The sequence below is a fragment of the Herpailurus yagouaroundi genome, unplaced genomic scaffold (genome assembly GCF_014898765.1).
Source record: "Herpailurus yagouaroundi ecotype Mexico unplaced genomic scaffold, PumYag 511, whole genome shotgun sequence".
NCBI classification, from domain to species: domain Eukaryota; kingdom Metazoa; phylum Chordata; class Mammalia; order Carnivora; family Felidae; genus Herpailurus; species Herpailurus yagouaroundi.
This window is the reverse complement of record NW_024412728.1, coordinates 43,899-67,952: the sequence shown is the minus strand read 5'-3', so window position 1 is coordinate 67,952 and position 24,054 is coordinate 43,899. Positions and strand designations below refer to the sequence as shown.

The window sequence follows — 24,054 nt, the reverse complement described above, 5'->3', positions numbered from 1 at the left end:
GTTATCCGAGTGCATAAATATCAAGAGGACTATACACTGTGTAGAATAGAAACACTTGAACTACAAACCCAAAAATAAGTTAAAACTTAAAGAGTGAAGGAATGAATATCCCATGGGAATAGAAAGTATAAGAAGTCTGGACTGTTGCATTAACCTGAAGCAAAATAGGCTGTCACATAGGGAGCATCGCTAGAGACAAAGAAGGACTTTCTCTAAGGACAAAAGGTCAGCATTGGAGCAAAACAAAGTAATGAATGGAGAAGACCCTCAGTACAGAGCTCTAAAACAGGTGACACATAAAGTGGAAGAAAGGTAAAGAGATGGAGACATTAGCTATTATATTTGAAGATCAATATTCTTCTCTCATTAATAGAACAGGTAAGGATTAGACAACTTCAACCATTCCATGAGCCAAAATAGATCACAGACTGGCCCTAAATAAATGTGAAGGCAGGGAAATTATAGAGTACACTCTGTAACCACAGTGACACTAAATTAGTAACATGAGATTCTCTGGACAATCCCCAAATATTTGGAAATTAGATTTGGAAATTAGAACACACATCAAACCCCTGGAATGTCATGGATTACAGAGGCAATCACAGGGAGGTCCGAATTCTCTGTACCTGAGTGACAAGGTACAGAAATGACAATGTGAGGTCTGTAGATGCAACAGAAACAGAGGTAGTGATTTCAGTTTGTAGGGACAGGAAGCCAGGCCTGAGGGACCCAGACAGCAGTCTGGGTTTCGAGGTTGCAGCAAGACTCTGTTTCAAGGGTGCACCAAGGGGAAGAAGAGGCAGCAAGCCAGGGTCCTGTGCCCTCTAGGTGGGGGATGGGGCCACCCTCTAGGTTCCAAATGTGGAGGTCTGACCCCCTGGCACAGGGGCTTCCTCCTGTCAATCTTGGGCATGGTGTTGAGATGCCTCGGTCCTGCAGGCCTGGGAGCAGGGATGGGACACATTTGGGTCCTGGGGGAAATGGTAGGCAGAAGCCTGGGCCTGACTCATGGCTCATGTCCTTGTAGCCCCTGCAGTGTCCAGCCTCCACCCCACATCCTGTCTCTGAGCTCTAGGAGTACAGCCTCCATGGCCCCAGCTGCTGGGCACCTCCCTGTTGGAGGCCCTGGGAATGCTCCTCCTGGAGGAGTGGTTCCCCGTGTTCACAAAGAGAGAATGTCTCCAGGTGACACAGGGGTGGATGGCAGGTGGCTGTGAAATCCTAGCCCAGGGAGTGGGATCTGGAAACTCTAGTATTAGAACAAGGTCCCTTCAGGTTGCACAGACCTTGCTGCCCCTCCTCTCAGTTCCTTGCCTCTCCCTGCCTCCCAAGCAAAAGGGGGTCGTGCTCTGGAAGAAAGGGAGCCCCTTAACCACCTCCCCTCTCTCTTCTTTCCCCTTCATTCCGGGATGTTTGAACTATTCGTGTTGTAAGTATGGAAAAATGCCTAAACCTGAACGCAGTTTCCTGATCAATTACAGAGCTGACTCCTGTGTAATGACCATCAGGTGCAAAACAGAGACGTCCACCATGGCCCCACCCAGTTGCCCCCGTGCCTCTTCCAGACAGAACCCCTCCTCCCCCCACGAGGGTCCCCTAAGATGACCCTTCCCCTACCTCTGGTCCCTGGTTCCTCCTCCTGCACTCTTGTTGTCCTTCATCCCCTAATGTCACAATTTCCTACCTCTGCTCACTTCTCCAGGAGCCTCCCCAGATTCCAGGTCATTACCCGCCTCCTCCTCCTCCCCTTCTTGGACCACATCTTAGGAATGGACAATCCAGACTTGGTTCCCTGGAGGAGGATCCTGTAGCTCTGGAAGCAGAAGCAGGAACACCTGACAGGGATGCCAGGGTCAAGGTCCCTTTAGGCCCCTGGGGAGAACCCCAAAGGGAACTCGGGTTTTCTGTCGTCATCCCTGTGGCCACACGGGAGCGCTGCCGCTCTCCAGTTCTGCAACACCAGGGGAGAGGACTGGGCTGAGCTGAGTCAGGCTGAGCAGGGAGGGAAGGGGGGGTGGGGGATGAAGGTGCCTTCTTAGCAGCCCTGGGGGCAGGTGCAGGGGTGGGGCAGGGAGCAGAGGAGAGGAGATCCTTGAGTCCTATCCTGTGTCTGTAGTTTCCCTCCATCCTCCCCACAACCCCTCTCTCCAGGCCCTTGAACAACCCCAGGAAAACTGAATAGTAGACAGTTTTTCCTCCTGGACCTAGTACTTGTCTGAGGGCTACTGTAAAAAAGAAACTGTTTTATTTTAGAATAGTTTGAGATTTACAGAGAATTACAAAGTTAGCGCAGAGTCCCTGTACGCCCCACACTCGGTTGCCCTGTAGTTAAAACCACCCTGAACCTCATGCATTTACCATAGATGATGAAGCAATACTCATCATTCCTACTCTGAACTCCACACAGGATTTGTTTTATTGGTTGGTTTTCTCTTCCAAGATCCCATCCAAGATAGGCCACTCGTATCTCCTTCAGGCTCCTCAGGCTGTGACCATTTCTCAGACTTTCCTTTTTTTTTTTTTTTTTTTTTTTTCTTTTTATGTTTGAGGAGAACTTTCAGGTACGTTGTAGACTATCCCTCATTGTGAATTAGGCTGCCCAAAGCTATGCGCTTGGGAAGACCACAACTGGACGGGCCATTCTCAACACAACATATCAAGAGCATACAGTGATCACTTGGTCATCACTGATGAAGTTAGCCTTCACCCCTTGGCTAAGGTTGTCTTGCCCAGATTCTCCCCGTGAAGTTCCTTTTTATGCTTTGTCCCTTTCCACGAAGTAGTGTTAGAAGGAAGTCAGGATGTGCAGCCCAGAGATATGGGCTGTCCCACTATGAAAATGTGCATGCAGGTTGTTGTGCAGACATGAGTTGTCTAATGAGTTGGGTAAATACCTCAGAGAGGTATCCGCAGCTCCCATGCTTAGTCTGTGTTTGGCTTTACAAGAAACTGCTGACTGATGCCCACAGTGACTGTGCTACTTTGTATTCCTGCCATTAGTGTCTGAGGCTTTCTGTTGCTCCAAGTCCTGGTTAGCACTTGGATTCCTGCCATTTTGACAGGAGTGCGATGGCAGATCACTGTTGTTCCCTTTGCATTTCCCTAATGACACTTGCTGTGAGCACCTTCTCATGTGCTTATTCCCCAGGAGTATATGTTCTTGGTGAGCTGTCTGCTTAGGTGTTTGCTCATTTTTTTAATGAGTAGTTGGCTTATTGTTGCTTTTTAAGGGTTTTATGGGTGTTCTAAAACAAGTCCTTTATCAGACATGTGATTTGCAAATATCCTCTCCCAGTCTCTGGCCTGAACTTCTTTATAAACTAACAGTAGACATATATGCACAGATGTATTTGGGGGGGGGGGGTAGGAGAAAGGAGAAATGACTCATTGTGATGTATTTTGGGGAGAGAATTTGGATGACTGGGGGGATGAGGGATTACCAGATTACATCTTTATACTTGGATATTTGTGATTATCTGCTGGTTCCCTCGTATGTGCTGGAGTGATGTTTTCAAAACATAAACTAGTTTAAAATCCCTAACACTTGAAAGATCATCCTCAGACCATTAATCAAGACTCGGGTTCTGATCTTCTACTTTAGGACCAATCGTCTTTTCCCTGAACTATTTTGCCTTTGAATTCTCATTTCTGAAGCAGGTGGGCTTGATTGTATGGACAAGTACTCCCATGAGAATAGCTTAATATGCCATGTAACATACAAAACCCATCATCTAGAAAGTATTTAAACTGACAAGATAGTAATATATGAATAAAGGAGCACACCCCAGGAGCACACCCCAGAAGCACGAGAAAGATCCTGCTTGCCCCCACCCTCCCACCCCCAGAGGCAGGGTCCTGAGAAATGGAGCAAAGTCTCTGTGAGTCCCCTGCCCAGGGTGCAGACAGGCAGGCCCAGCCCCCCTCCCCCGCCCACCCCAGCTCTGTGTCCTCAGCTGCTGAATTTCCTACCATCTCCTTCCTTGCTAAAGTGTAAAGAAACATGTATAAACTGGCTATAATGTGTATGTATGATGTACAATATATATGAGGTGATGTATATTCCCAGTAGAATAATTATAAAGTGAGAAAAGCGAATGAGGACAAAGTAGAAAGGATGGTAATTCTCACACCTGAGCTACTTTGTTGCATTTTCTCCTAGTCTATGATAGATGCTCCTGCTGCTGGAGCTCTCTCTGTCTCTAAGGTGATGAGGACAGAGCTCAGGGGTCCCAGCGCTGCTCTCTCCAGATGCCATTTCCCCAGTCAGCTCACTGTCCCCCTCCTGAGAGGGCTGCATCTCACTTCCTCCCCCCTCCTCAGTCTCCTGCACCCCTCCCTGCTCCCCTCCTGAGGTGATGAGCTCCTTTGTTTCTCACTCAGATGAGAAGTGCACCTGCTCCCTCGCCCATCTGCACCTGTGTCCTCACCTCCTAAGTGATAGTGGAGGCACCCCTCCTGTCTCGGGCTGCCCCTCCATTTGGGCACCTGCATCATCCATTTCCCCCTCTCTGCTGGCTCAGCAGTTCCCCATACAAACATGCTGTCCTGACTCCTATGCAAAAACATGAAACACAACTAAGGAAATCCAAACAAAATCCTCTCATAAAAATTCAACGCTTGTTTCCATGACTCTGACAACTCCTGCCCCATCTCTATGGCCTCCGTGCAGAACTTTCCTGACTCTGTTTGTCACCCACCATGTTGTATTTAGCAAATGGATAGAGACACAGAGTTTTAAAAAGTCTAATACTTCTGCAATACTTGAGGTCAAGTCAGGTGTCCCCAAACTTCCATGCCCCCCCATCCTGAATCTCCGAGATCACCTGCACTAGTTCTTTCAGCCGATTCTCTGATTATTGCTTCTGTGCCTCTAAATAGCCTGCTTCTTGCACCCATTCTCTGGTTTTCAGGTTTATGCATCATCTTTACTGAATTTGCTCTTTCATACTCTCCCATATGTCCCGTATAATTATTGTATACCTTTGATTAGCTCACTGTGCACTGTTTGCATTTGTATGACCGTTAAGTGCTACTCACAACTGAGCATTTTGTAGACTATGATTACTTTACCTTTCCTGACTCATCTTATTATTTTCCCGAAATAAATACATATCTTATCCTTCATTTGCTTAGTTTCTGTTGTTCTCATTTAAATCCTTCCCGAGCTCCCCCGGGTAAATCTTCATGAATCTATTTGAGCCCATCCACTATTCCACCTCATGTCTATGCAGACACCTGTCCCACAGCCCTCAGTCCTGCCCACGTGGACGGGATGCCTGCACACCTGCGACAGGGCTGACAGCCGGACCCCCTCAGCTCAGCCTGGGTGCCCTCTGCCTCTCTCCTTCTGGCCCCCTGTTGCCTGGATCCCACGCACTCCCATCTTTGGCTTTTCTCCATCATTTTCTCCTTTGCCTAGTGGTATCCCATGGAGGGAACGTGGAAAGTAGACACTGACACTCTAAACATCTGCCGTGCCTTTGGGCTACCCTCACCCTGATTCCCACTGTGACAGGTTGGAGACTCTGTGCTGATCACAGTTGTCCTTGGGACTTGGGGACCGTGGGTCATGTCTCCCAACCGCCAGTTCTGTGTTGTTGTGTCTGGAGTTTCCGAGGTGTCTGCTCCTCTACCCTCCTCCTGACATTTCATTGTGACATGTCTTCGTGTGGGTCTCTTGTCATCCGCTCTAGTTAAGAACTTGGGTAGGACTTTCAACATATGCGTTGCTCCCTGTCAACTCAGAATTATTCTTGAAATTTTTAGAAACAAATTTTAAGAACCAAACAGGTCCTCTCTCCTGCTGCCTTCACCTCCTGACTGTACTATTTCGGGGAAGTACAACTGTAATCATCCACATTATGGACTAAATTATTCATTTCTAGAGTCATAATTTTAACTTTCCAGAGCTCTTTCTTGTTCTAGGATTGTTCACCATTGTGTGTGGTTCCGATTCTGTTCCATATGCCATATGCTTCTTACACTCTGTAGACATGATTGATTCTAGTGATTGGGGACCTGTTAGGTCTCTTGTCATCTGTCCTCGGGATATCCTGACCTTTCTCCACACACACTCACTTCAGGAGTGACTTACATTTTCTTATCATTTCTGCTAATGCCCACCTCCCACGGGACAGTGCCAGTGTTGTGTCACCAGGGGCTCATGCTTTTTCTTCGATTTACCTCTGGAGTCAGCTGGAGTCAGCAGCCTCTGGAAGCCTCGAGATGTACGTTGTACACAGGATGATGGGCTTTAGTGTGATTTGAGCACGCAAGTCCCACTGTCTCTTAATGTCCTCTTAGGCTCTGAGCCTACCAGCCTCCCATCGCAGAACGTTCTGGAACGTTGCAACAGTTCAACTGCATGGAGTGCACACTCATACCCACCTCCCGATGGACAGAGAGCCAAAGAAAGACAAGTCGACAAAGCCTCTGAGTGCAAACATTCTGGATTGAACCCTGGTTCCATTACTTATCCTCCCTGAGTCTCCCTCTCCCTGTGTGTACAAAGGGATCCCCTAGGGGGTGCCTCATGGGTTTGCTTTGATGATTAACTTTGACCCTCTGTGTACATCACATGGGGATAATGCCTGAGACATATTCCACTACTTATACTTATCGTTATCATATTGATTCTAGCACTAGATATAGTTCCATTCTTTGTTTTTATAAACCACAATTCAAGAAACTTCCCTGAAAATATAGTGTTGAAGTTTAAAAAAAAATTTGTTAACGTTTATTTACTTTTGAGAGAGAGACAGACATAGCATGAGTTGGGGAGGAATGGGGGTGCGGGGTGGCACAGAATCTGAAGCAGGCTCCAGGCTCCATGCTGTCAGCACAGAGCCCTGATGTGGGGCTCGAACTCACAAACCATGAGATCATGACCTGAACTGAAGTCAGAGGCTTAACCAACTGAGCCACCCAGGAGCCCTAGTGTTGAAGTTTTTTAACGTTTATTTATTTTTGAGAGACAAAGCATGAAAACGGGAGAGGCAGAAAGAGGGAGAGACACAGAATCCAAGGGAGGCTCCAGGCTCTGAGCTATCATCACAGAGCCTGAACGGGGCTCACACTCACAAATCTTGAGATCATGGCCTGAGCCGAAGTCTGGCACTTAACCAACTGAGTCACCCAGGCGCCCCCCTGAAAATATATGTTTGAGAACACATGTGATTATCTCCTTAGGATAAACTCCTACCTGCGTGGCTTAGTCTGGTAAGCATGAGCCTCTTGATTTCAGCTCAGTTCATGATCTCCGGGTTCCTGAGACCCAGCCTGTTGTGGGACTGCTTGGGATTCTCTCTCCTCCCTCTCTCTGCCCCTCTCCCCAATCCTGCGTGCACTGTTTCTCATTTTTCTCAAAATAAAGAAATAAAAAACTTTTAAAAAGCTTGAACTCCTAAAAGAGAAGGTCTATGTCACAGTATCAGCACACTTCAGTTGTGGAGACATTTTGCAGAACCTTTGAAAATTTTTATACCAGTCATCACTCCCATTATCCTTTATGACGGTGTATTTTCCCGACCCTCTGTTGGACACTCTCTTCACCTACTTTCACTTTTGCCAAGTTGAAGATACTAAGTTTTGGTCCACTTTTTTATTCTGTTGGAAAACAAGAAGCAGGAGGCGCCGTAAGAATGTCTGGAAGGAAAGGGACAGAGCAGCAAGAAAGTGAAAGCAGTTTCATTCCCAGGGCAAAAGGCCGCCTGGACTGCTGGTTGTCTCCAGAAAGACATAGTATGGACATCAGGCCTGGGATAAGAATGTTTTGTCTGGTGCCAGATGTACTCATGACCCAGTATAAAATACACTGCAGGTGCATGGCCTGTCAAGGTGCCAAATACTACGTTGTATGTGCTCGCTGTTATCGAACAATTTGCAAAAATAAAAGAGGCTTGAGCCAGGAGACCGGTGCTTCGGCTCCTGGAGAGTCAGCCCCCTGCTGACTCACGGCACCTTCAGGCCCTGTCTCTCTACAGCTGGCACCAGAACGGAGACCTGAAGGTGGACGTTTGCCACACTGCTGAAGAAGTGCCACAGGAACCGAAGGGGACTTTGGAGCCAGGAAGCTCACCCTTCAGGATTTCTGCAGGGTAAGTATGGGGGATTCTACCTCATGTAGTTAGGACTCATGTGTTCAGCTCTTGCAGACTTTATTAAAGAGCTCAGGGGTAGAAGTGAACTGTTCAGTGTTTGAGGATTTGTTTTATTTGGTAAAGAAACATTGTTACAGGTTTACGCCCTCTGGGAAAAATGCTTTGAATCAGAAACTGTGGAATTTGGTCTTAGGTGCTTTGCCCTCAACTCATCAAAAGAAAAAGTAATCCCTCTCTCCCTATTGTCTTTATGTAATTTAATTTCCCTGGCTTTGCAGCCCTTGCAGTCAGAATCCCGGGAAGAAGGGGGCATTAGTCCTTGCAACCACTACTGGCTGAAAGTGATAATGAGCTTGTGGATAATGAGGACTGGGAGCCCAGCCCCTAGGCCCACCACCTGAGGGACAGAAACCTAAGGGCTTCCTGGGTTAATGGCCCAGAGATAGTTGCATCTCAAGCCTCCGGACACCTGCCTCCCGCACTGCCCCAGGGTCCTGAGCCGGTGGATCCTGTTGAGCAAACTAAATGTTCCGCTTATTCAAAAAACCCATTTCTTGATACTTCTGCTCGGAGCATCACAGTTCCTGTTTCCCCCATGATGCAGATGCTTCAACAAGCTAAGCCTGCGGGGGACACTGAATTAATGGCTAGTGTGGCTGCAGCTTATCCTGTCAACATTACCCAAATTCCTCCTCATCAGCAATATCCTCAGGGAGGGCAACGACTTGATCATCATTACCTTTAAGTTTTAAGGTCATTAAGGATTTGAAACGGGCTTGCAAGCAACAGGGTGTTAATTCCCCTTATACGTTGGGATTGGTGTCTGCTTTAGTGAATTCAGAGCGACTCATTCCATGGGACTGGGGGGGGGGGGGTCCTAGGTCGCACTGTTCTAAGTGCTTCTGAATTTTTGCAGTTTAGAACTTGGTGGGATGAAGAAGCACAGATACAGGCCTGGCGTGATGCCACCGCCAATGCTCCTGTGCCTATTACCGGAGAACAACTTACCAGACTGGACAATGGTTTGGCATACAGGTTCAGCTTCAGCATGATGATCAAGCCGCGATACAAGTTAGATTTTGCTGCCTTGGTGCCTGGGAGAAAATAGCTCCCCCAGGACAGGCTACACCCTCTTTTGTTCAAGTTAAACAGAGTCCTAAGGAGCCATGTAGATTTCATCCTGGGACTAAAGGATGTTATCAGCGGGCTTACCTGATCTCTTATAGCTGCTGGCTTTTGATAATGCTAATAAGGAATGCCAGCAAACTTTATGACCTGTGAAGGCTCAAGGAGGTGATTTAACAGATTATTTAAAGGTGTGTCAAGATATTGGCCCAGAGACCTATAAAATGGGGCTACTGACAGGGGCTATTCAAGGCACTGGACCTTGCAAACAGTCCAAGTGTCTTTGCTGTGGCAGATGGGGCATTATAAAAAGGATTGTCCACAGCTGAGTTCTAGAGATCTAACAATTGCTGTGATACCCCTTGGCCACCAGAAGGAAATACTAAACCTCTTGGCTTATGTGCCGCATTCAATAAAGGCTGTCACTTTGCAAATCAATGTGGATCTAAATTCCATAAGAAAGGAGCTCCCCTGACATCTCCTTGGGGAAAAGGGATAATCTGACCCCCCCCCCCACACACAAAGCCCTAATGTAAACAATATGGGGAAACAGATTCTACATTGTTATCCTCTGAGCAAAGAGACTCTTCATGCAAATCTGTCCATGACACCCCCTCCAGGACACAGGACAGTGCTCTGCATTAGATATCCCAGCCCCAGATTCCCTGGTCCTGGAATCTGCCATGGGAATTTATAAGGTTAAAACTGGGATTTATGGCCCTCTTCCTTTAGGGTCCCTTGGCCTTCTTACTGGACCAAGTGTCTTATATCCAAGGGAGTTCATGTCCACTTAGGAATTATAGATGTTGATTTTAAGGATGAAATTTTAGGAATGGTTAGTACTTCTGTTCCTTACTGTGTCATGGCAGGAGATCCCATTGCTCAACTAATTACATTGCTTTAAATTCCATGACGATAGAACGGCAGGGAGGGTTTGGACCTACTGGCAAACCCGTATCTTGGCAAATGTTTCTAAAGGACGGAAGGCCTGAGATGACCTTACAGATTAACGGAAAATTGTTTACTGGCCTGGTAGACTCAGGAGCTGACGTCACCATCATTGCTTCTAAGTTTTGGCCCAAGAATTGGCCACTTTGTCCTGTATCCACAGTATATACAGGTGTAGGAAAAGCTACTGATACCCCACAGAATGTTGAAATTTTTCTATGTAAAAGGACTGAAGGCCAGGCTGCTACTGTCCAGCCTTATGTTACTGATAGAGCTACTAATCTGTGGGGAAGAGACCTATGAAGTCAATGGGGAGCATATATTAATATTCCTTATGTTTCCCCTGCTACAACCAATATGATGTCCAAAATGAACTATCATCCAGTAAAAGGGCTTGGACAACAAGAAAATGGGCATATGAAGCCAAACACTGCTGAAATGCAGCCTCCTTATATGGAACTGGGATATCCTGTACAGAATTCAAATTTAGTGTAAGGGCCACTGTTCCTGAACAACGTTATGCCTTACCATCAAAATGGTTAACGACTGCCCTGGTGTGGGTGGAACAGTGGCCCCTTCCAAAAAAGAAATTAGAGGCTTTAGAGCAATTAGTGCAAGAACAATTGGATGCCGGTCATATAGAAATGTCCACCAGTCCATGGAATTCTCGGGAGCTTGTGATAAAAAAAAGATCTGGGAAATGGAGAATGTTAACGGACTTAAGGAAGGTAAACAAGGTTATATAACCTATGGGACCTTTGCAACCTGAGCTCCCATCCGCTACTATGATTCCTCAGAACTTGTCATTAATTATAGTAGATTTGAAAGATTGTTTTTTCACAATTCTACTACAGCCAGATGATAGAGAAAAATTTGCTTTTTCTGTACCTTCATACAGTCATATGGTTCCTGTGCAACGCTATCAATGGAAAGTGCTTCCGCAAGGTATGCTTAATAGCCGTTCTATGTGTCAGCATTTTGCTAATCCGCAGCTTTCACAATCAGGCATTCAGTTTCCACAGGTGTTGATTATCCATTACATGGATGATATTCTTTTTGCAGCAGAAATGCCTACACAGGTAGAAGATCTTTATCAAGCTGCTAGATTATTGTTACCGAAATACGGCCTAATAATAGCAGAGGATAAGGTGCAACCCCAAGATCCCTTCCTTTATCTTGGTGCAAAAATTCACAAAGCAACCATCTTTCCCCCAAAAGTATAAAGATGCCAAGATAATTTAAAAACTTTAAATGATTTCCAGAAGTTACTTGAAGATATAAATTGGTTGCGACCTGCTTTGGGAATCCCAACTTCTAGCTTATCTCATCTTTTCGGAACATTAGCCCGTGATCCCAACCTTAACAGCTATAGAGTCCTCACAAAAGAGGCAGCGGCTGACCTACAATGGATTAAAAATCATATTGAGAATTGTCAGCTCACTTGTATTCGACTTAATGTTCCTCTTCAATTATTGATTTTTCCTACTCCACATTCTCCACTGCGGTCTTACGGCAGGATGGGGGAATCACTGAATGGCTGTTTTTACCAAAAAAGGACACTAAACTTCTTACCATATATCTGAATAAAATTAGGAATATAATTTGGAGAGGCCAATCCCAACTACGTGTGCTTAATGGTGGTGATCCCTCCTCTATAATTATTCCTTTATCATATCAACAAATTGATATGGCTTACCAAACTAATATACAAACACAAATAGCCTTGTCCGATTACGTAGGGAAATTAGACAATCACTATCCAAGGGACCAAATTTTGTCATTTCTCAAGGCTACATCATAGATTTGTCCAGAGAATTCGAGACCAGCCTTTAGCAAATGCTGACACATATTTTACAGATGGAAATGGTCATGGTAGAGCTTCTATACACGGTCCTATCTCTAAGGCCTGGCAGACACCCTATACATCTACCCAAAAGGCTGAATTAGCAGCCGTTATAGAATTGTTGCATCTTGTACCTGCCTCCCTCAATGTTGTGACAGATTCACAATATGTGTGGCCCACAGTCCGAAATATTGAAACCGCACATATTGTTCCATGAAATGAATTACATCATCTGTTTTTGCATTTATAAGAATTAATATGGCAAAAGCAACACCTTTATATATAATTCATATTCACAGTCATTCTAACGTTCCTGGCCCGTTAGCCTCAGGAAATTCCATTGCTGATGACTTATTACAAGGCTCCTTACGATGACACAACAGGAGCATATGCTTCACCATAGTAATGCCCGAGGACTTGCCCATAGACACGCTATAACACATGCTCAGTCAAAAGATATTGTTAGTGCCCATCTTTCTTGCGAGCTCCTCACTGTGGCTCCATACACCTCTGGAGTGAATCCTCGTGGACTACAGGCAAGTGAACGTTGGCCATCTGATGTTACCCATATCGCAGCTTTTGGTAAACTCCCTTATGTGCGTGTTACTGTGGATACCTTCTCCAGATAGATCTGGGCCACGGAATGTACCAGAGAAAAGGCTATGCACATTATTGCTCATTTTCTTGAAACCTTTGCAATTCTAGGTATCCCACAATGCATTAAAACTGATAATGGCCCTGCATATGTATCTCATAAGGTAGTCTGCTTCTTTGCAGCCCAACAAATTACTCCTCTTACTGGCATTCCCTATAACCCTCAAGGTCAAGGGATCATAGAATGCACTCATCAGGTACTTAAAATTATGTTAATTAAACCAAAAGGGGTAAAAGAAGAAGGACTTAGACCTACACCATGGGACCAATTACACTGTGCCTTATATACTTTAAACTTCTTGGACACACAAGGACCCCATACATGTCCTGCTGCTGAGGTACACTGGCACAGGCAAAAAGCCACCCCTGTTTATCAGCTGGTATGTTGGAAAGATGAGAAGGGACACTGGGAAAAGGGAGAGGTTGTTGTGTGGGGCAAATGGTAGGCTTATGTCTCTATGGATCAAGGCTACCAGTGGTTACCCAGTCACGACTTGATATCCAGGCATGAGCCATCCAAGTGACATCAATTCAACATGACTCCACTAGTCAAAGAGTTTCGCAGAATGTCCATCCAGAAACTGATAATTGTGCCCAATGCACCACACCCTCTTCCGAGGTACATGAGGTCGCTCAACCTCCCACTTGGGGATAAGTTAAGAGGTTGACACATGATGTTGAAAAAATATTGATGCAGACTTGCAGCCCACAAACTCCTGCTCACCTCTTCCCTGCGATGGTCACGGTTATACTACTACAGTAAGCACTGGTAACTACACTTCCTGGACTTATATCCCTCATCTACCTCTCAGTCAGGATATGACTCAATTGGTATGACTCCCCCATGCTGGTATATACAAATGACACTGAATGGACACCTGGGGCATTTGACAACAGAAGACCACATAGGCCAAATGAAGAAGGTACTGTTATGGATGATTATACTATAGGGATTGAAGGTCCTCCTATGTTTTCATTATGGGAAACACTGCGTCAAAAGTAAGCTTCCAGCATGGCTATCTATTATTAAAAATGGGACCCAACACAAACATGTGTTCATACTATCCGCCCATTCTCTGATTGGCTCCAATCTTACAATTAATGACACTCCTCCAATGCTTCCGTCTTGTGCTACTTGTACATTGTCAGAATGGGACAGATGGGTGACTTAGGAGGCATTTAGAGGGGAGATAGGGTGAGTTCTTTTAAATACTTCCTATGGAAGCATCATTGATTGGAGCCCTATGGTCTCAGCTTGCATTAAAAATTCATTACAAAATCTACAATGGGGTGTTCATAATCATACTATCCTCAACACTGGTAATGGCTCAATTGTTTGGCACAGTGGGGGATTTTCTGCGTCCAGTCCTCATTTACAACCAGGACCCTTACAAAAGCATCTATGGAAATTAACTGCTGACCCCCACCCTTTCCATACCTGCAAGGGCACATAGTATAAAAACAGCTCCAGCAACATTTCTACTTTATCTTTCACGATCAATAGTACCTAGTACATACGGGCTTGTGTCCGTTTGCCATGCATACTATTAAAAGGACAGAGAGTTTGGAATAATTCTGAGGCCCTTATAATCTGTGTTAACTGCTCATTATACATATAAATGTTGTCTTAACAATTCTATACTCTATACTCTGTCACCGGAAAGCTTATATTTACTTAGAGCACGTCCTGGCCTGTGGGTGCCGCTTTGCGTGTCTCGACCACTGCAACATTGTTCAGAAATGTATCTGATGGACCACGCTCTATGGCGAGCTCTTCATGGATCCGAACAGTTTGCTGGAATGCTTGTTGCAGCTCTCATAGGCATTATTGCTGTGTTGCAGCCGCAGCTACTGCGGCTGTCTTGTTGCCCCAATCTGTGCAGACACTACAATTTGTGCAACAATGGCATGAGAAATACTCCAATTTTGGAAGACACAGCGGGATATTGACAGTCGACTGTCCAGTGAGATTGCAGGCCTACAACAGACTGTGTGATGCTGCTGGGAGATCAATTACTGAGCTACAAAGACAAATATCATTAAAATGTGATTGGAACACTACATCAATATGTGTAACCCCATTATCGTTTAGTAACACTAAATTTCCTTGGAATGATGTTAGAGACACTTGCTCTGACAATCTAATGTGTCTATGGACATTCAACATCTGCAAGCAGAGATCTATGAGACTTTCAAAACCAATCTGGGCATGTTATCCAGATCTAAGATCTTAGAAAGTATATCAGAGGGATGAGGAAAATTAAACCCGATAGAGCATGTTAAGATATTTAGCTTCTCTACTGCTATTCTGTTTGCCTTAACATGCAATGTATTTATCTTTGCATGTACAGTCTGTGCCAGAGATAACGAGCCTGTCAACGTACCGACCGACAGTTCAGGTTATGCAATGTCCTCCTACAGTCCATCGTATACAGACAGAAAGGGGGAGATGCTGGAGAACAACCAGCCAGAGGCACCATAAGAACGTCCTGAAGGAAAGGGACAAAGCAGCAAGAAACTGAAAGAAGTTTCATTCCCAGGACAGAAAGCCACTGGGAGTGCTGGTTCTCTCCAGAAGGACATCATCCGGGAGCCACCTTGGGGATAAGAATGTTCCTTCTGGTTCCTTCATGACCCAGTATGGAAAACACTGCAGGTACATGACCTGTCAAGAGGCCAAATACTGTGTTGTATGTACTTGCTGTTGTCAACAATTTGCAAAAATCAAAGAGGCTTGAGCCAGGGGACCGAGGTTTTGGCTCCTGGAGAGTCTTAGCCCCTGCTTTGCAATCCTCTCATCACCACACCTCTAGGACCTGTCTCTCTACATATTCCACACTCTCATTTTCTTTGTGTTTATTTATTACCAATATAGGTGTGTGACATTTCGTGTCTTCCTTTCCAAAGGGTTCTCTAATATTTCTAATTCTCTTTTTTTCTTATTATTTGCGTGTAGCTTACACACACTGTTCCATTCCTTTCAGATTTACAACATAGTGACTCGTCATATAATCCAATAATTGCACTCTTGGGTGTTCACCCCCCAAAAGTGAAAACACCAATTCTTTTATTTTTAAGGTTTATTTATTTTTTTGAGAGACAGAGAGAGAGTACACAAGCAGGGGAGGGGCAAAGAGAGAGGGAAAGGGAGGGAGAGAGAGAGAATCCCTAGCAGATTCAGTGCTGTCGGCCCAGAGACTGATGCAGGGTCCACACACAAACTGCGAGTATGCATGTCCACACTATGGAGCATTGTATAGACATTGAGTTGCTATTTCCACATCAGAAATGATTTTTGTTTCACTGAGTTTTGAAACGTTTAGAAATAGAAGTCCCAGGAAGTGTTTCTACTTTTCGGTTTTCCCTGTATCACCATCACGGGACTGGAGGACAAGGTGCACAGGGACACAGACACCTCAGCAATGGCACGGGCTCCTGAGCTCTCCTCTCCTGCAATCCTGCCTCACCCCTGAGCCTGACCCCTGTGGAGTCCAGGGATGCTCAGAAACTTTTTCCTCTCACCACTGATGCCCAGGCTTCTGCTCAGACATATCTACCTGACTTACAGTCCAGACCCCACTCAGGCTTCTCAGTGAGAATCCACCCGAGAGCAGAGCAGTGGGGGATGTCCCCTTACCTTCCACCCCACGGGCGCCACAAGACTAAGGAGAGAAGACCCAGCTGCCTTTCTCCTCCTCAGCCAGGCCCTCCTTAATGTCTCCTTCAGGTCCAGCACCTGGACAGGGGCCCAGACACCAGGGGGCGCCCTCATCCCAGATGATGTTCAGTGAGTTAGGTTGTTTCAAAAGCCACAGGGATACAACCTGTGTCCCTCCCAATCCCCCCACCCCCCAGACAAATGGGTAAGAAAGATGTGTGGTATATACACACACACTAGAATATTATGCAGCCACAAAAAGGATGAGATCTTGCCACTTGTGACAACATGGATGGACAAACAGGGCAGTGTGTCCGCTAAGTGAACGAAATCAGACTGACAAAGACAAGTACCACGTGATCTCACTCATATATGGAACTTACAAAACAAAGCAAATGAATAAACAGACAAGCAAACAGCAGAATCAGACCTATAAATACAGAGAACTCACTGATGACTGCCAGAGGGAAGGAGGTTGGGAGGGTGGGCACAGTGGGTGAGGGGAGTGGGAGACACAGGCTCCAGGTATGGAAGGAACAGGTCTTAGGAATAAAAGGCACAGCACAGGGAATATCATCAGTGATACTGTAACATCACTTTCTGGTGACAGATGGCACGTTTATTCATTCTTGACAGAAAGAGAGACAGAGTGCAAGCAGGGGTAGGGCAGAGAGACAGGGAAACACAGAATCTTAAGCAGGCTCCAGACTCCGAGCTGTTAGCACAGAGCCCCACACGAGGCTTGAACTCACGGACCATGAGATCTTGACCTGAGCCGAAGCCAGATGCTTAACCAACTGAGCCACCCAGGTGCCCCAAATCAAATGATTTTGATAATTCAATTCCACTCTAATCAATGCTGGAACACCTACATTACTTAGTGAAACAACACACAACACGTTACTTAAAAACAATCATGCATTAATACAAGATCCGTTCCATGTGCAGATGGGCCTATGGATTTAATGTAACAGAAAGACACAGTCAATGATACTGTTTCAGGTTCCAGTTTGCAAAGACCTCAGAGAAAGTACACATTGTGTAGTTTTAATATAGTATCAAACATGAATTCCCATAATTATCTGAAAAGGTTATGACACATACTATTCTCCTATATTTGGTCAAGGACATAAATTTTTTCATATACTTCGAACAAAACAACACAAGAGATGCAGAAGCAAATCTGAACATCCAGTGGTCTTCTAACGAGACAGAAGAAAGAGACTTGCAATGAAAGAAAACCACCCTTCTCACTGCCCCTTTTATTTGGAACATTGTCACTTTCCATACAAACAATATTTCTGTTTTCATATGATTGTAAATGAATTAATAAATACTTGAACCGGTTTTATTCCTACTATGGTAAATATGGATCGATAGAATCCACAGACACACAATTATCCCTGGGACCCTCACTAATTTCTAAGACTGTAGAGATGTCCTGAGAACAAAATGCTGGAGAATCAGTGACTCACGCAGCTCCTGGTCCACGGCTCAGGGACACAGCGGGACAAAGAGCGTTCTGTGCAGTAGGTGAGGCGTCCAGGCCAAGTCCCAGGTCCCCAGGCCCGCCTCTCAGGGACTCTGGCCCCAGGGCGGCGTCGGGGGCGGGGAAGCCCAGTGTTGGGGAGTCCCCATCTGCCCTGGTTTCACTTCTCCCTGTCACAACCTGTGTCAGGTCCTTCTGCCTGGATACTGATGACGCGGCCTCGGTTCACACTATTAGTGTCTGGTTTCCGAAGAAGCCAATCAGCGGCACCGCGGTTCCGGGGTATCAAGTATCAGCACCCGCTTCCTGAGGCTGACATTTCTCCCCAGACCCCGAGGATGCGGGTCGTGATGCCTCCAACTCTGCTCCTGCTGCTGTTGGGGGCCCTGGCCGTGACCCAGACCTGGGCGGGTGAGGGCGGGGTCGGGAAGAAAGGGACTCTGGGGGGCAGGAGCGAAGAAACCGCCCGGCGGGGAAGCGGAACCCCCGGGGAAGGCGACTGTCCACCGCCCGGACCCAGACCTCCACCCGGACCTCCCCTCCCCCGTCCCTCCCGGACTCCGTCCTGCTCTCCCCTACTCTGGTCCTCCTCCCCCTGCCCTCCCGGCCGACTCCCCCCTGGGACCCGGTCCCCTCGCGGGGAGGAGGGTCGGGCGGGGTCTCAGCCCCTCCGCGCCCGCAGGCTCCCACTCCCTGAGGTATTTCTACACCGCGGTGTCCCGGCCCGGTCGCGGGGAGCCCCGCTTCATCTCCGTGGGCTACGTGGACGACACGCAGTTCGTGCGGTTCGACAGCGACGCCCCGAATCCGAGGATGGAGCCGCGGGCCCCGTGGGTGGAGCTGGAGGGGCCGGAGTATTGGGACCAGGAGACGCGGAACGAGAAGAACAACGCACGGAATTCCCGAGTGAACCTGAACACGATGCTCCGCTACTACAACCAGAGCGAGTCCGGTGAGAGACACGGGCCGGGTCCAGGTCACGATCCCCATCCCCAAGGACGGGCCGTGGTCGCCCGTCCCAAGACCCCTGGAAGAGCCCGAGGGAGCTTTTAGGCGGGTTTACTTTCGGTTTCATCTTAATCACTGCTGCTCTGGGGGCGGGGCGGGGACAGGGTCGCACAACATCCAGTGGACATATGGCTGTGACTTGGGGCCTGACGGACTCCTCCTCCGCGGGTACACTCAGTGGGCCTACAATGGCGTGGATTACATCGCCCTGAACGAGGACCTGCGCTCCTGGACCGCGGCGGACACCGCGGCGCACATCACCCGCCGCAAGTGGGAGGTGGCCGGTGCAGCGAAGGACTGGAAGAACTACCTGGAGGGCACGTGCGTGGAGTGGCTCCTCAAGTACCTGGAAAACGGGAAGGAGACGCTGCTGCGCGCAGGTACTGGGACCGCGGAGCCTCCTTGATCTCCCCTCCAATGGGGCTGGTTGCCCACGAGGAAGGGAAAATGGACTCAGTGTCACGATAGCGCCCCTCCCACGGGTGGGAAGAGGGAGATCCGCCTCGGAGTTCATATGCCTACTAGAGACTGACTCACCTTGAGGGTGCTTTTCTCTAAAAGAGAGACAGGAATCCAGTCTCTCCCTGGGATGCCTGTTGAGATCATCCCAGAAATAACCCATCAGCAGTTCCCTCTGACCCTGGCAGCCACCTTGTGAACCCTGACCTACCCTCTCAAGGCCTTGTTCTCCCTGAAAACATGTTTGGAGATCTGAGTCCGGGTATTCTGAGTCATTCACCCTCCACCACACTCAGGACCACAGTGTGTTCCCCCTTAGACCAGCAGCTTCCTACCTGGGCTTCTCTCCCTGATTCCAGAACTTAACAAGGATCAGGAGATCCCAAAGGCTAGACTGCTGTCTGGGTTTTGTGCTTCTTCCATCCAGACCAGTTGTCCCATCCACCTCAGGATGGTCACGTGGATGCAGTTTCAGTGACCCATAAAGTTAAACCACAGTGTGGATTCTCTGTTTCTTCTTCCTCAGAATCTCCCAACACACGCGTGACCCGCCACCCCATCTCTGACCATGAGGTGACCTTGAGGTGCTGGGCCCTGGGCTTCTACCCTGCGGAGATCACCCTGACCTGGCAGCGTGATGGGCAGGACCACACCCAGGACGCAGAGCTTGTGGAGACGAGACCTGCGGGAGATGGGACCTTCCAGAAGTGGGCGGCTGTGGTGGTGCCTTCTGGAGAGGAGCAGAGATACACGTGCCATGTGCAGCACGAGGGGCTGCCCCAGCCCATCACCCTGAGATGGGGTAAGGAGGGTTTGGGGTAGAGCCCCGTGTCAGGGAACGCAGGGCCCTTCTGGAGAATTTCACAGAGTCATGACTGAAGCTGGATGTCTCTGCCCCTCACCTTCCTTCACTTTCCAGAGCCATCCTCTCAGCCCTCCATCCCCATCCTGGGCATCATTGCTGGTGTGGCTATCCTTGTGGTCATTGTGGTGGTTGGAGCTGTGATCTGGAGGAAGAAGTGCTCAGTAGGAACAGAGTGGGGGGATGTGAGTTCTCTTGTCCCGCTGGGGGTTTCCTAGGTAGCACATTGTCCTGCCTGGTTCCTGGGAAGTTCCATCCACACACATGGACCTGCCCACTCTGGAGCCGCTACTAACATTCACTCTGTAGCAGAGAACTTGGAACATGAAGGACAGATTTTCACTTGGTGATTCTGGTGATGGGGACCTGATTCCCAGCAGTGACAGGACAGAGGAAGGTCCCTGCTGAGGCCAGACCTCCAGCAAGTGAAGTGGTCCTGTGATCCCACACCTCTTTCTTCATGTGTCCCAATTCTGTCCTATGTGTTCAATCAGAACTCTGGAAACTTCATTGTGGACCAGGACTAGCAGGTTGCTCTAGGATCCCATGGCCCACCTGTCCCAGGTCTCTAACATGCTATTTTCTTCCACAGGAGGAAAAGGACCAACCTACTTTCATGCTGCACATAAGTATGGAGGAGGTGATCCCTGAAACCTGGAATAGTGTAGACAGGACCCCATGGGGAGCTCACCCCCGCCCCCCTGCCCATAGCTGCTCCTTTAGTCTCAGCTCTTGTGGCTCTAAACTCATCTTGTTTGTTCTGCCCCAGGCGATGACAACACTCAGGGCTCTGATTCATCTCTAATGGCTCCTAAATGTAAGACTATGCAGGGTGAAGTGGGGAGGAGTGGTGGCACTAGGGTCACTTCGAGCATGAGGGGGGGTGTTGAGTGTGTGGCACTTATGTGACTGACCTAAATGTGTTCATGATGATTTTTTTTCACAGTGTGAGACCCGCTGCCTGTGGGGCACTGAGCGATGCAGGATCTGTTCACACCCCCACTTAGTGACGTCGATATCCCCTGACTTCCTGCAGATGGTGTCAGAATGTGTCTGTATTCCTATTAGCATATCGTGAGGACTCAGGAGACTGGCCCCCATGCCCACCATGATCCCTCCCATACTGATTCGTGTTCCATCTCCATTCCTGTCTTTCCTTCATGTTGGGCTGAGTACTGACGCCTTACTTCCCTACTGAAAATGAGAATCCTGATAGGAATTTGTGTTTTGTAATTCTGGGTATGTGGGCATGATGAGGTAATAAAAGAGAGGATTTGTATGGTTGGAAGAGAAAATAAATGAAAGCCCTGAGAACCTTCCAGAACCCGCTGTTCCTGTACTGTGTCTGTTGTAGGTGGGGACAGGAGAGGGCTGGAGGAGCCGAGCGTGGACGGGGCCTGGGTCCAGTCGGTGCTCAGTGCATAATTAGTGTGACGTGCTCCCTGCTCAGCTGGGTCATGTCTCTGCTCCTTGTCCTCGTCCCTTCTGTGGAACCTTGTCTCACCAGGACCTGAGATCATAGGGGCTTGGATGTCACCTGTCACCAGGAGCTTGTGTAGCAAGAGCTTCCTGTGTCTGGGTCAGCCTAGGCTCCCTCCTGGGTCGTGACCTCAGCCCCCTCTTTTGGGTGGTTTCTGTGGAGCATCAGACCTGTTCTGCTCTTGTGTCCGAGTTCCTGTCTCATTCTCCCCGGATGACCCCGGTGGCTGTAGCACCAAGAGTTCTTTGGACTGTCGTTCCCACGGGCCTAGGTGGGCCCTGCACACAGGAGTCTCTGGGGTTTGGAGAGATGGATTTTCAGATTCATCCATCTCCTCCCTGTAGAGTTGTGTTCTGGATTATTCTTTACATCCTGAGGTAGACAGAGAGGAATCTGAGAGTTTCTTATCCTTTTTCAACTTCCGTTAGTTTCTACCTTCCTTGCCTTTCTGCCCTCTCTTCCTGCCCTTAGTTCCAGTGATGCTGGTGCTGGTTCACATCCAAGTTCATGGATGTATAAAGCAGGGTCTAATGTAGATTTCTATTTGGTTGGAGAAAGGACCCCATAAACCTATGTACAGTGATTCTGAAGATAGGACTGTAACTGTGTGGGAGGGGGGAGCTGAGCAGAGAGAGGGAGGGGCAGCCCTGGGGGAAAGTAGAGACGACACTGATGGTGAGGTGGGAGCACTTTGTGCAGGAGCTGCCACGAACTGGCTGTGCCTGAGGCTCATCCAGAAGACAGAGGTCCTCTCTGCTGACCACTCTTTCCACTGATAATGTCGTGTGCCACGTGCAGGACCCGCTGTTTTTTCATCTAGGACACCTCAGTTAGTAAGAAGAGGCAAACGTGCTGGTCTTGTGGAGAATATGTCCTAGGGGTGAGTGACAGACTCCACTTGACCCTGGAACAAAGTGGGGACTGAGGGCAATGACCCCTTTGAGGAGTCAGAAATCCAAATGTAACTTTTGACTCCCCTGAAACTTAAATATTACCACTAATAACATAGTGTTGATAAGAAGCCTTACTGAAAACAGGAACAGTCATTTAACACATGGTTTGTATGTTACATGGATATGTAACATGTATTCTTATAATAAATTAAGCTGGAGAAAATAGTAAGAAACCATAAGAGAAACTGCATTGACAGCACTTATTGTAAAAAAGTCCACAGATCGGTGGATGTGCCCAGTTCAAACCAGTGTAATTCAGAGTCAAGTGTATATTGTATAAATGTGGTAAATAAGGAAAGTGTTTACATTGGAAATTGGTTGGGGCACCTGGGTGGCTCAGTCTGTTAAGCCTCTGACTTCAGATCAGGTCATGATCTCATGGTTCATGGGTTCGAGCCCCACATGGGGCTTTGTGCTGACAGCTCAGAGCCTGGAGCCTATTTCAGATTCTGTGCCTCCCTCTCTCTCTGCCCCTCCCCCACTTGTGCTCTGTCTCCCTTGTCTCAAATATAAATAAACATTAAAAAAATAAAAAATACAAAAATAAATTGGAATTTGGTAGGTGCTTTGAAGAAGGTGATCCAGAGAGTTACTTGTGCGGGGACAGGGAAGGTGGCTACTTTTCTATGGTTGTAAGTGTGAGCCTCACTGGGAAGGTGATCTCTGAGAGATGTGCAGGACACAAGGAATTGTTGAAGAGCATGTCTCAGGGAGTTCTTTCCAGGCAGGGGAAACTCCAGGCACACACACTAAGGCAGGAGCATGTCCTTGTTCAAGGAAGGGTGAGAGGCCACTGTGGCTGGAGCAGAGAGCATGTAAATGCGGTCAGATATCTAGGCCTTAGGATTAGAAGGCTTTTGGGTTTTCTCTGAGTGACATGTGGAGTCATCGGATGGTTTAGATAAGATGGTCCACGTAGTACTACTTGTCTTAGCAGCATCTGTTGCTGCTGTGCAGAATCGAGAGGTGAAGGGCAGGAGACCAGTAGGGAAAGTGTAGGAAGCCAGTGCAGTTTCCAGGAGGGGAGAATGTTGGATTTATTTAGGGGTTTGAGGAGAGAAAATAACAGGAAGTGACTGTACTCTTGGTGTGTGTGTGTGTGTGTGTGTGTGTGTGTGTGTGTGTGTGTGTTCTGGATACATTTAAAGATGAACTTTGCAGCATGTCCTAATGTATTACTTCTGGGTTGTGAGAAGGAGGAATCAAGGACAGCATCCAATACTTCAGACTGCAAGAAGAAAGGAGCAGTGTCTTCCAATCAAACAGGGAAGATTTTGGAAGTAGGACATTAGGGGAAGTTGCATCACAAGCACCCAATATAGGAATGTCGAATCTGAGATTATGAGAAATGCAAGCGAAGTTCCAGCTGGATATAGAGTGCAGGGTGGGAGAAATATCTAGGTTGGAGAAATAGATGTGGAGGTGACACCATATAAATGATGTTTAGAGCCTTCAGTATAGATGAGGTCACCAAGG

The 24,054-nt window shown here is 47.5% G+C and overlaps 1 protein-coding gene across 4 annotated transcripts; it reads left to right on the top strand.

Moving 5' to 3' along the window:
- Positions 1–18,081: 18,081 nt before the first annotated feature.
- LOC121023084 (class I histocompatibility antigen, Gogo-B*0103 alpha chain-like) lies at positions 18,082–21,469 on the top strand. Of its 4 annotated transcripts, XM_040464766.1 has the most exons (9): positions 18,082–18,227; positions 18,499–18,768; positions 18,929–19,204; positions 19,810–20,085; positions 20,203–20,302; positions 20,481–20,491; positions 20,741–20,785; positions 20,915–20,962; positions 21,092–21,469. In XM_040464766.1, exons 1-9 carry the CDS (start codon positions 18,155–18,157, stop codon positions 21,094–21,096), a joined length of 1,104 nt encoding a protein of 367 aa, XP_040320700.1. In that variant the 5' UTR covers positions 18,082–18,154; the 3' UTR covers positions 21,097–21,469. The 4 variants fall into 4 exon arrangements, with proteins under 4 accessions (XP_040320700.1, XP_040320698.1, XP_040320699.1 ...); XM_040464764.1 differs by lacking the exons at positions 20,203–20,302; positions 20,481–20,491 and having other exon boundaries at positions 20,738–20,770; XM_040464765.1 differs by lacking the exons at positions 20,203–20,302; positions 20,481–20,491 and having other exon boundaries at positions 20,738–20,774.
- The last annotated feature ends 2,585 nt before the right edge of the window (positions 21,470–24,054 follow it).

Excerpts from the sequence above, each read along its gene's own strand:
- LOC121023084 (XM_040464766.1), top strand. The coding sequence starts at position 18,155 with ATGCGGGTCGTGATGCCTCCAACTCTGCTCCTGCTGCTGTTGGGGGCC. Across the intron at positions 19,205-19,809 it reads GGAGACGCTGCTGCGCGCAG|AATCTCCCAACACACGCGTG; the intron begins GTACTGGGACCG and ends CTTCTTCCTCAG. Across the intron at positions 20,786-20,914 it reads TGCACATAAGTATGGAGGAG|GCGATGACAACACTCAGGGC; the intron begins GTGATCCCTGAA and ends GTTCTGCCCCAG.